Source organism: Marmota flaviventris, chromosome X (assembly GCF_047511675.1).
Source record: "Marmota flaviventris isolate mMarFla1 chromosome X, mMarFla1.hap1, whole genome shotgun sequence".
Lineage (NCBI taxonomy): Eukaryota > Metazoa > Chordata > Mammalia > Rodentia > Sciuridae > Marmota > Marmota flaviventris.
In genome coordinates this window covers 102282699-102295829 of record NC_092518.1, presented here as the reverse complement: position 1 = coordinate 102295829, position 13131 = coordinate 102282699, and the positions used below count along the sequence as shown (strand labels likewise).

Sequence of the window (13131 nt, the reverse complement as noted above, 5' to 3'; positions counted from 1 at the left end):
CTTCAAAGCAGGGGGCAGGGGTAAGGATGGGGGCAGGATTATAAATATATAAATAGCATTCTCAATTAATACTACATTGGATATACGTATGTATGTATACACACATATGTGAAAATGAAATTGAACCATCTCTCACATCATATGCAAAAATCAATTACATGTGGGCTATAAAAATAAATATGGAAAGCAAAACAATACATCTTTCAGAAGACAAAAGAGAATATGAACCTGAGGTAAAAATGTCTTAAGACACAAAAAAAGAACTATAATGAAAAGACTGATAATTTTTAAAAAATATTTTTATTACTTATTGATGGACCTTTATTTATTTATCTAATTGCTTATATGTGGTGCTGAGAATTGAACCCAGTGCCTCACACATGCTAGGCAAGCGCTCTACCACTGAGCCACAACTCCAGCCCAAGACTGACAATTTTGAGTGCATCAAAATTAAGAACTTGGAAGTTCATTCCAAGTTATTGCTAAGAGAGCTAACATGCAAGCTACATAGTAAGTGAAAGTATTTGCAATACATATGATTAAACAAAGACTTGTATCTAGAGTATACCTAGAGATCTTATCAGTCAGTAAGAAAAGAGAAGCCAATTTAAAAAAATAGGAATACATTGGTACATACAAAAACAGTGTTCATAAGTAATGTTGTCCATAATATCTCCAAATTAGAACCAACACCAAGCATTTATTTATAATACAATTAATAAACAAATTGTGGTAGATTCATACAATAGGATACTGTACAGTAATGGGCATGACTGCTTCATGTACATGCAGCAACATGGATAAATCTTAATAGCAAGTAAAAAAAAGCCAGACTGAAAATATATTCTGGATAATTCCATTTATATAAATGCTTAAAATTAGGCAAAACTAGATTATACCATTTGAAAATGCATACATGGGTGGTAAAACTATAAAGAAAAATGAGATAGAAGTCAAAATTGTAGTCTCAGGGCAAGGAATAAGTGTAGTCCTGATTGGAAAGAGGAATATGGGCAGCTTCTGGGGTCCTGACAATATCTTATTTCTTGAACTATGGAGCACCCTCTTTACAATATTTTGTTAAGAAAACACTTTTATATTTTATGCAATTTGTATATTTCACAATCCAAAATGTGTTTCAAAAAGTGTGATCTGCAGGCTGATTTGGGAACCACAGCTGTGATCAAACTACCAAGCAGCCAAACCAGAATAGCTCATTTCCTCAGTAACCTGAATACTGTGCATCTGAATACTTTCATGCATTATCTGATGATGTTAATGATGGAAATGATTAATGAATCTGTATCTACAACCAATACACATAACTATTTTTCCCAAGAATTTCACAAGTAAGCCTGTTGATCGTTTAAGAATACAATCCACATAAATTGATAAACACTGACATTTAATGAATAGATGCATGAAACATACACCAAAGGACAAGGTAATTTCTTAGCAAGACTCTTAATTAAAATGCCCCTCAATGAGAAGTAACAAGTACAACTGTGGCCAGGGATGCTGCATAATTATTACTTTGAAATCCATCATGGTTTAGGTGCTTAGAACCTATCACTTTTCAATACTCAATTCACCTTTATATTCAGTGCACAGCCTGGGAACAGATGGAACAAATTTCTCTTGTTATATTTCTGGGTTTGTGAAAAATTGTTTTTCATATCAAATAACTTTATATATTAATAGGTGGTAATTATGATTAGATCCATTTTACTACTGAGGAATCTGAAACTCAGGCAGGTTAAATAATTTGCTCAAGGTCACACAGCAAGTTGGTAAGCAGAAAGACTGGGATGTGAAGTCAGACTTGACTGTTCAGCTAATCTTCCTTTTCCACTCTGACAAAGTGAGGACTGTATGTATTTCTATATCTCAAATGAACATCACACACCTACATACACTCATACACACACTTTCCTCCTTCCCTGACTCCCTCCCTCCTGTCCCTACTCTCTAGAAAGAAAAAGAAAGATCTTTATCTATACAGATAGTGTTGTATACTAGAATTGCTCTCCCTTTGACTTACCACTGATTTACAAATGCCTCCCTGCATTCTTCCCACTAAGGACTGCAGTTTTAAGAACCTCAAGATAGAAAATGATCTCGATTTGGCATTTATAAATCAAAGTAGAGCCAGATTTTCTCACAAGAAAGCATTTTACATTGTCACAGTGATGGAGTAAACAATAGTAATAATAAATACTTTCAGTTAGATGTCAACCTGGATAAAATGTTTGGCTTGTCTGAAAATAGCTAGCTTTTCCCACCAGTTACATCCTTGTATTGTGTTCTTTTGCTACCAAATGAGAGCAAAGAGGGAAGGAGAAGGCGGGGGAGGGAGGCAGAGGGAGAGAAAAAGGAGAATGAACTGACTCCTTAACACCCAGTGACTTGAATAGCTAAAACTAGGTTAAATATAAAGCTTCTTCTTTCAATTGACAAAGAGGTCACTGGGCCATTAGGTACCTGGTTCAAATATCAAACATTCTTGCTTCATATCTCAAAATATCCTTATTACCCCCCTAAAGGTGCTGCTTCATAGCAGCCCCAGAGTTGGCCCCCAATGGCTGGGGTATTCGTTTCCAGTAATCTCAAAGGAGGCTTTTCAGCTAGTAACAATTGTGGGGCAGAGTTCTGAGACATTGAGTTTGGGGACAACTGAGCTCAATAGAGCTCTACCAATTCATTAAGGCGAGACTTTAGTATCTCATTAATGTCCCTTCCAGTTACTGTTTCATTCTTTCCACCATTTTCCTGTGAAACTTACACTTATTCATGATTTTCTCTCTAGAATCAAAATACACGCACTCGTGATCTAACTTGTCTTTCTACCAATACAACAATCATGGAACTGGATGTCATTCTAGAAACTTGCACAGGTGGTATAAATGTCTAATTTCATGATTGTTTGAGGTTATTTCTAGTATCCTTCTGCAAAAATACAAGGTAATAACAGAATCTAATAGTAATTGAACAACAGATGAAAAACACTAAAGAGCGTTGGAGACAGGAACTTTTTCAAGATTGAAAGAATCTTAGCTAACTATGCATATGAAATATACCCTCTGTCAACATTTGAGGTCTAACTTAGAGACAATCCTTGAAAGAGGAACTACATGCTACCCATGGAGGGCTGCAGTTTTAAGAACCTCAAGATGGAAAATGACCTCGATTTGACAGGTTTCTTACTACTATAAAACAGTGACAGCCTGCCTATACCTTAGCAGCCAGCACAACAGCTACTCCAGGGAAAGGCTTTGGGGCTGAAGTTTCTACTTAGAACAGAAGAATGTGATAAGGGAAATAATGGCTTTTAAACTCACAGTGTGCAATCTAAAAGTGTTTCTTATCCTTTTGGTGTTTAATTCTTGGGCCAGATTTTTCACCCTCCTCCAAAATCCCCTGTTGAGATCAGGGGCAAACAAGATGAAAGGGAGAAAGCAGAGGAAGAGGAACAAAAGAACTTCAAACTTAGATTTCTTAATCCACAGAGAAAACACAAACAGGATGGGTCTGTATATTTGACTTCATGTCGCCTGGATGTTGAAGTGCGTGTTAAGGAGGGTAAGTACAACAAAGACCTGTTCTCTCTGAATGAGCTAAATCAAGTTAAGTCTACTCCACAGCTCACATCATTGGCTTGGGGCCACAGTGGTGATAGCCACAGGAGCCATTTCTCTGCTTTGGAAGCAGCATTTCTGGATCTCAAACCTTGGCTTTGGCATGATCTACCTGCCACCCTGTTGTGAGGGGTTGGGGGAAGTGGTGAAAGGGAGCTGGCTGTATAGTTCATCCCATCCTAGCCCACTCCATCGAAATAAATTCCTGACAGTATACGCACAGTTTGCGGTGACTGCTTCTACATTCCATCTGCTGAACTGTTCATTATGAAGTCTGCCCAAGATGAGGAGAAATTGTCACTTTTAAAGTTTTATTTATTTCTTTATCCGTTCAGTTGTTTTTTGTTAGTTTTTTTGTTTTTTTTCAGCACTAAGGATTGAACCTGGGGCCTTGTGCATGTGGCCTTATGAATGCTAGGTAGGCACTCTATACTTCAGCTCCACTTAAAAAAATTTTAGGAGAAAGAAAAAGTCTACATTTCAAGTAATGGATGCCCTATTCTTATTCATTCTACAAGAAAAGTTGTTCAGAATGCAAATACATGTTATTGATAGGAGAGGCATATGTGCCTATAAAGGGCAAGAAAACACATGAGGAGTCTCTGCCAGTGAGGGCTCTTCTTGACACCTCTTCTGCATCAGTCATCTTTAAAAAAGGTTTTGTGTAGCCTGGTGCAGTGGCACATGCCTGTAATCCCATTGGCTAGGGAGGATCTTGAGTTCAAAGCCAGCCTCAGCAACAGCGAGGTGCTAAGCAACTCAGTGAGACCCTGTCTCTAAATAAAATATGAAACAGGGGCTGGGGGTGTGGTTCAGTGGTTGAGTGTCCCTGAGTTCAATTGCTAGATTCCCCCCCCCCCAATAGGTTTTGTCTAAATATCCCCATTCAATGCTATTTTGGAAAACAGACATGTCTCAAACTAGAAGCTATGGACTTTTGTAATGGAAACATGCACACACACATACACACAAACAAAACTCTTTGTACAACTTTAGTGAATTCATAGATCTGTTAGAATCCATAAACAGAACCTCTCCAGCAATCCATGGTCCTAATATTAAGAACCTCTAGTCTAGGAGGAAAAAAATAGCTAACACATAATGAGTATTTACTATATGCCAGGCACTATTCTAAGTATTAAATAGGTTTTTTCAATTAATCATGACAACTCCATGGGATTGCTACTACTGTTCTCTATTTTACTGATGAGAAAACAGTGACAGAGCATGTCATTCACCCCAGGAAAAAGTCTGTTAGGTGGACAAAACCAGGATTCAGGGGCTGGTGTTGTGGCTCAGTGGTGGAGCACTCACCTAGCATGTGTGAGACCCTGGGATCGATCCTCAGCACCACATATAAAAAAAAGGTACTGTGTGCAACTACAGCTAAAAAATAAATAAGTGTTTTTAAAAAAACAGAATTCAAACCCTGGCTTTGGAGCCCCTTTTCTTAGCCACTAACTTACAGCTGTGAAATAAAATAAATGAAAGTAATTTTCAAAAATCGTATGTGATTACATAGACCAGGATCAAAGCATCTTTCTATTTTTTTTTTGTAATAGGGGAGGGTAACATGTGGCTAATTTGCCTCTCTAGGGGTCTCAGAAAGTAGAAATGATGTGGCACTAATTGGAGGGGAACTGTTTGACCAAGTATTGTTCATGGTGCAGCATAAAACACAAGCTAGTTAAGCCCTCTATTTGGCTTCCAAAGAATAGGCATGTGGCATTGACATTAACCCTTGAGTTTTGAGTTCTTGATCCAATAGTTCTAATTAGCTCCTGGGTCACAAACTTAAACACCACAGGGGCCAGGAAAATAATGCAAATAAGATAGTAGGGGCAGTGAGGACCATGAAACAACTAGAAAGTGTATGTCCTGTCTCAAGACATTCACATTTAACAAAAACAATCCCCATGAGAGACAAACCAAAGGTATATTCAATGTGCAGGTCATCAGTTTGTGACCTCTGAGTAGGCTATTCCCTTTCCACTCTTCAGATATTTCCAAATCAGGAGTTAAGGATGCAGGGAAAGCAATCTGTAAATAGGGGACACAAGCTGGCCCATATGACAATGCTGTGATTTCTATTTCATTATAACAATTTCTTTATGTGCTAACCAACCAAGCAGTAGATCACTAGCAGAAAGGTACAGACATCACAGAGGAGGAACAATTAGGCAATAAGTGATAGTAAACATCACCTACCTCATACACAGGGAGCATTCAAGGTCAGATGCGTCAAAAGATACAAGTGGAATACTGAGATCAGGCTTGGCCCCCTGATCAGTGGGAGGATCTATGACGTAGAAAGCAGTAAGTCAGAACTAGACCAAATTTGATTTCACAAACAGTAATTTTGAGACCAAAAAAAATCATTTTTATATTTGCCATTCTTACCACCTCCCTGATGGCTCAGGCCATTGCAAATGGGATGCCTGAAAACAGGTGCTCAGAGGTTGACAGCAGCCCCCATAAAAAGAGAAGTGCAAGTCAGAGACTATCCAGTAGCCCTGGAGATGTCATTCAAACACAGTGAGAACCTAACTCAACTGCAGCAGCAGCAGCAACTCTATGGGCTGAGTCAGGCCTTCAAAGCTGGGGCTGAATATCTTGGCACTGCCAACATCTTATGAAAAGATATCAAGCTGTAGCTGCTGCTTCTCAGATGCTATCTGGGGGAACACAATTTGGTAAGGCCTGCTCATACTTCTTCCATCCTACATTCTTGGAACAGGGATGGGCGTGGGGAGAGGTTGACCTAGAAGGAATGGCTATGGTCAAGGGCCTGGGATGTCACTGCTTGATACTTTGCTTGACTTTATGCCTTGAATTTCCATAACTATAATTGAGCACTTAAGAGTGTACTAGCCCCCACGTGTGATCTCACAGAAACCTCACAACAAGCCCTGAGTTCATACAGCTGGTAAATATCAGAGTTGGGCCACCTACCCAGAGCCCAGGGAACCCCCAAAATGGATGTTAACTTGCATGTATCAGTGAGCCCAATCATCTCCTCCAATCTATTTTCTTCCCGAGTAGAGTCAGTACCTTGTTTTGAGACTTTATTAGGCACCTCTGCGTCTTCTTGGGGTTCAATTTGGCAATGTTTCCTTTTCTTTTCCTGGCATTTGCCAGTCTTGACAGAGGCAGCATCTGGAGAGGCAGCATTCCACTTATCCTCCTTTTCTTCTTTGTCTTTCATGTTGTCTTGCTGACTATTCACCTTAACTTGAGCTGCATTCATCAAACTGCTGGCATTTCCCCTGGCTACTGCTTCCTCTTGACTAGAACAATGTGGGAGCTCTAGATTTCCCTAGATGAAGTAAGAGTCAAATATCAGAATCTTTTTAGGACCAATAATGTCATCTGGTATTTTTACCCAGAGAGGACAAAGAGAAAGCTTTATAAACCCTGATCCTCATACCTGATCACTTAATGGACACATAGCTCAACTGAGGGAGGGAGAGTCATAGGCTTTCCCCATTTCCTATCCATACAGCATCTGTGACAAAGGCATGCCCAGCTGGGGTGGAGTTAGGAACTTCCTTACTGCAAGAGGAAAGGCATGTAGGAGAAGTGGTTCCCTGGATAGTATCGAAGGGAGGGGAATACCAGGGAAATCCCACTTCCTTATCCTATCCAAATCTTTCCTTAGTAACCACTTTAGGAAACCAAGGCATAAAGTAAGAGTATATCCTGTCACTCAGTACTTCCTCTCACCCTCACTGCCATTCCAAGCAACCCCCCAAACCCAGCTCCAAAAGGACTTTTGATAAGGCTTTGGCCCAGGTCTGTTCATGCCATGTTCAAAGCTCTTGAGCTCTATGTTATACTGATCAAATGAACAAGGAATACCCTATTCCTTTTATTAGGTTTTGGGTGAAAAGTCTGAAAGAGACAAATCATTTAGCAAAATAATCAACCCGATCTTTCAAAATTATTTTTAGTTCAGGAGAGGTATATCTGAAAATGGATCTAGAAATACATCTTATGACAGCATGTTTATGCAGATTTACCTGGAGATCTAAATCCATAGACCACAAGTCAAAATGCCCATTTTCTTATTCCCCTCCAACCCCTACGAAAAAATTGGTAGACACATGAAAAGGGGAGCACATAGTTGAGAGAAAATGAAATGAGGAGGAAAAGGATGTAGGCTTCCTTAATCTCTAACCTGGGGAGTTTAAGATTTTCCAGCATGATAGCAATTCTACAACCTTGACTTTCCATGATCCCAAGGCATTGTCCACATAGGAGTATCCTGCCTTGCACAGCAAAGTCTGGGTGGAAATCCAATCCCTGTTCTTCAGTCAGCTCATGTTGGAAAGCTAGGGATGCTATTTCTCTTCATTTCAGATTGAGCTGCAAGTACAAGTACCTCTACTTGGGCTCAGTATTAGCATTCCCAATCATGTAATAATGACCCGTGGGGGCTCTCTGATTTCAGGAGATACTCTAAGCTCTGCTTTTATATTTAAAAAAGTCAGGCACACTTGCATTTTATTCCTTTTCTAGAGCAGGGGCAGAATGGGAAAATGTGAGTAACCAGGGTTGAAATACAGGTGAAGAATACTGGACACAAATGGAGGGGAAACTGATCCCCAAAGTTCCCAGGTATTCAGTACTAAAGTCTGCCTTTGAGTCTGGATGTCTGAACTCCAGCACTGCTCAATTATCCTCTTTTAGGAAAGCTAGTGCCTGAAGCCCATCTTTCTGTGTTTTGTTCCCTTATTTTCAAAGGAAGGCACAAATGCCTATCTTCCTCCCAAGATCTTCAACTCAATAGTCTTCCCCAATCTCTTTGTTCTTCTCTGCTACAAATATGTATTAGAAGTCTACTAATACGTTAAGTTATAATATAGGAAAATATGGAATTACCTTCATTTGGGAATCAAATGGAGTTGTCCTTCACAAGGATCTCAGCTGGTACTCAAAGGCCAGCAGTTTGAACAAACAAAAAGCATGCAAAGGAGGGGCAGTGAAGCCCTCTTCCCAGACTCTGCCCCAAAGCTGCAGCTAATATGCCCACCCTGATTGTATGGTTCCAAGGGAAGTGGGCCAATCCCTTTGTAATTGTATCAAATCTCTCTCTTGGCTGGATCTGACCAAGAACTAAAAAAATAAATGTGATAAGTAAACAAACTTTGGGACCATGACTGAAATTCATAGCTGTATCTTTAAGAAGAAAAATTCTTAATATGAACACAGCCACTACTGACTCCATTTCTTCTTTGTCAGGAACTGAAATAGGAGAGGTAGGGCTCACTCCCCATGTTTGCCCACAAAACAGCCAAATGAAGTATCATGAGCGAGCTGCGCGAATTGAGTTTTACCTGTAGAATATTTCTGGTGCCTTCAGTAGCCATTGACTCTACTTGTTCCTTTAATCTAGGGTGAGGTGCCAACAGCTTCAGGATATCGGGAGAATGTTCATGAGAATCCCCCGGAAATGATGGTGAAAAGAAACTAAAGAGAAGCTGTGACATAAAACAGAAGACTTCACTACTTAAGTCTCTATAGGTGCTCAGATGAAGGGGAAAGGAGTAGGGACGGACAGGGGACACAACTTTCAGGGCAAAACTCCCGGGAGGAAGCCCTGGACCCGTATCTGGACACACAAGGACAGGAGTCCTCACTTCATTGTGCATCAGAATCAACTGAGGAGCTTATGAAAAAGTCAGGTTCCTAGTTCTCACTCCTGTCACCCCCAGGTCTGAAGTGTGGCCCAGGAACCCAAATTTTGAGAAGGCACTGCAGATGCCTCTGTTACTTAGCCAAGATTAAGAGCCACTCCTCTGATGCTATTATTCTGCAGAAATATCTACAGAGTGATTTAAAAAAAAAAACATCTGGGAAGAAAGAGAAAGACAGGTGAAGTTGGGAGAAATCTCAGTTGGAGAACCTGGAGTCACATCTATAAAACCTCCATGGGTAGAAATCTACAACTGTCTCCTAGGTTCCTTGCTCTTTTCTCTTTCTACCCATCTTGCTTCCTCTTCCCCTCCCTATCACCCCTGGGTCTTTAATTGCTTCAGAGCTGAGGGACTGAGCAGTGATGTTAGAAAAGCAGAACCCAAATTTCCTCCTCCTTCTTCTTCTTCTAGCTACTCCTTCATTCTGGCCTTCACTTTCCAGAAAATGTCATCTTAAGTTCAAGTACACAGGGCAGGCAGGTTCCAGTCTATTGATGGTTTTCATTGCAATTGGATACACTGGGAGTGTAGAGTGAGAAGAACCAGAAAGGACTGGAAACCAAAGATGTTTATTCACCTGAAAACTGCACCATTGACCATCCACATTCATATATATATATGGTTCATACATACATATTATATTATATGTAACACAAGGAGCACAGGTCACTGGCCTTCTAAAACATACTCAAATGTTTAACATCTCGCTGCCCCTGGAGTGTTTGGAGACCTATTAGAGAACATCCCACACCCTTATTTAGGCTCCATAGGGTATTAATAGATAAATGAATTTGAAGAACACCAAAGTCCAATTTATTCTCTTGCTGGTCCCCAGCAGTTTCTTCCTGAAACGGTTCCCTCAGAGACTAGCATGTACCATGAAGCCATATCATGCTCAATCTTCAAAGCTCAGGTCAAATGCTGCCACCCCTCACTACTCCCATCTCTGATCTCTCCAGTCCCTCTCCTGTCCTTTAATGCTCTCTCCTACACCATGATATAATATCTTAAACTCTAACATCTTATGTTGTCCTGGAATTGTATCACAGATATAAGTCTGTTTTTTTCCTCGTGGCGGGGGAGTGGGGGAAGATCGGCTTCTGGAGGGCACAGAACAGATGTCCACTAAATGCTCATCACACTAGATGGAATTGAATTAAGGTACCTATCCATACCAGTGCCCAAGGAGAAGCCTAGCATGCAGGCCCAAAGTCCTCAGACAGATCCCTATGTTTCCTTCCACCTCTGGAAAATCCACTCTCCTGGTGTAAGTTGTCAACGGAGAGAGATAGAGGTTCTCGCAGTACCCAGTGCTATAAACGTTAGCTTTCAGAGGCCTCTCCTCCATAGGAGCCAATGTTGGCTCTCGGAAACCCTACTGAGTGGCCCAACAAGACCAACCTACTTTTGAGGCAGTCTCCCTGGAATTCTTCCAAAAGAACATGATGTTCTTCAGTATAAGCCACACAGCATCCCAAGGCACAAGGATGAAAGGGCAGAGGGTAGCAAGAGGGAAAGGAAGCCAAGGGAAGAGATCAAAGGAAACAAGAAAAGAAATAACAGTGGCAGTTCCCTTCACTTTACTACCTAATATATCTCTCTAGGCCTTCTCATTGGCTTTGGAAAACAAAAGTTGTGGTCAACTCTCAGTGAGAATAATATAATAATTCCACAAGTGAAAGTCAATTCCACTCAGTTTTAACTTTAGGAAGGGGGTCAAGAAGGAAAGAAATTAAGAATCTGAGCTAAAAACAAATACTAAAAAGAAATGCAGAACTACGAATTATCAGGCAGCTTTCTAATGTCAAATGAAGAAGACCCATTTTTGTCAAATGTTTAGCCTTGAAACTGAGACAATTCAATGAATAAGCACAGCTGATGCCTCTCCCATGTTTGTAAATGGCTGCCATAGCCTCATCACATTCAGTGGACATTCACCTCTAAATTCTCACACTACCTTCAGAACTATATAGCACTCTCTCAGGCATATGCTCACTTTTATTTTCTGGCATTCATATTAACAAACATAAGACTAAATTCCTTGCTATAGATTAAAACCTCTTTGGGTTTCTAGAGCTTTTCTCAATGCCTTCCCTCTCATCCCATTAAGCAGGTGTCAAAATGACAGTTGGTCCATAAAACCTAACTGGAGAGAGAGGTCAGTTCAACTGCAATTCTAGAACCCCTCCTGCCAACACCCAGTTGGACAAGCAGAGACAAAAACAAACAAACAAAAAAGAACTATTCCTTTTGAGTCCAACACCTGCCTCTTTTACCTTTGCATACTCTGTCCCTAAAGTCAAAGCCTCTTCTAACTGCCTTTGTCTATCCCAGAAATGAAGAGTTCTATTGCTACTCTAGGCCCAGCCCCACATGTAAGTGCTAAGACTCTGGACATGGACATGTCCTCCCGGTATGGTAAAATGTTGAAGTTGCTAAGAGGGTAGGCTTGGAAGCAGACCAAGTTGCTTCTGAATATTTCCCCACCAGTCACTAGCTGGGTAACCTCAGGAAAGAAACCAAGTCTCAGCTTTCAAATCTGTCTCACCATAGGAGGATAAACAACAGTGCCTACCTTCATAGGAAAACTGTGGAGATTCAATTAAATCTTCTAGATAAGGCACCTAGCATTGCATGATGTATAGCAAATGCTCAAGAAATGTTAGAACTCACATTGTGGACTACAATTAATATTTGAGGAAGGTTCCACAACTTGGAGCAATTTGTCCTGACCCATGCTCCTCTCAAGAAAACCTTGTGCATATACCCAAACCAGGTCAAAGAAACAACCCAAACAGGAATTTCTCCTTTAGTGGCAGAAAATCCAGAACCCAGCTTCTGCCAAGTTTAACATTTTTCTGCTAAAACTTTCTTTCTGGAGACTTGAGACACCAGACTTATCTTTTGCTCACTTTCTTCATCTACCGCTCTCCCAAACTACACAGGGATAGAAGTGCTTGTGGCCTTGTGGTAAGTAGTGGGCAGGGCACCAGAGAACAGGGATAGCCACTGTTAATGTCAAACCTCCAGGCCAGTTAGATAGACACCAGAAGAGTAAGTTGCAGAACATTAAACAGCAAACTATATGAACTGAGGATGTTTGACCCTTCAATCATGCTTTCAGTATTTCATATAATTATTGGGGAGGGGGTAACCAGGGAATGAACCCAGGGAGACTTCACCACTGGGCCACATTCCCAGCCATTTTTTTTTTCGAGACAGGGACTCACAAACTTGCTCAGGGCCTCACTAAGTTGCTGAGGCTGGCTTTGAACTTGTGATCTTCTTGCCTCAGCCTTCTGAGTTGCTGAGCTTACAGGCCTGTGCCACCACCCCTGCTTCATATAAATTTTTATAGCAACCACATTCTCCTAGGACCCAATAATTGGAATGGCTATTTGGATCATATTATAATGGTCTTTGACTTGTGTTTGTGAGATGATTTGTTTAATTTCTAACAAAGAAGATAACAGTTGGAATTCTCCTTCCCAGGAGCTGGCTTTCCTGCATGGCTGGTGAAACCACATTCAACCACAGAAAAATACCACAGCTGCAGGCAGCCCCACACCTCACATCACTCTTCAACAGCCAGAACATCCTCAGTTAGCCTCCCATGCCAGGTTAACATGTTTGGTTTTAGATCCCACTAACAATCCAGACCCTTAGTTAAAGAAACATTTCTCGAAGACTCCAATGAAAATGCAGGAACTGCACAATCTGACCATACACACAAGGAAAACAGTGTTTCTGACAATCAATTGACACTCGTGTCTCCTTCCTGTCCAATAAACCCAAAGAAC

General features: G+C 40.7%; 1 protein-coding gene across 2 annotated transcripts in view; it reads right to left on the bottom strand.

Annotated features, from left to right (window-relative positions):
• Positions 1-13131, bottom strand: part of Lonrf3 (LON peptidase N-terminal domain and ring finger 3) — a 38243-nt gene that overhangs the window by 17540 nt on the left and 7572 nt on the right. Inside the window, exons 4-6 of one of the 2 annotated variants that reach the window (XM_071606833.1) lie at positions 8972-9115; positions 6687-6951; positions 5844-5934 (exon numbers count right to left, since the gene is read on the bottom strand). In XM_071606833.1, the coding sequence (XP_071462934.1) occupies positions 5844-5934; positions 6687-6951; positions 8972-9115 (500 nt within the window). The remainder of the gene's footprint in view (positions 1-5843; positions 5935-6686; positions 6952-8971; positions 9116-13131) is intronic. The other variant, XM_027930864.3, reaches the window with a different exon arrangement.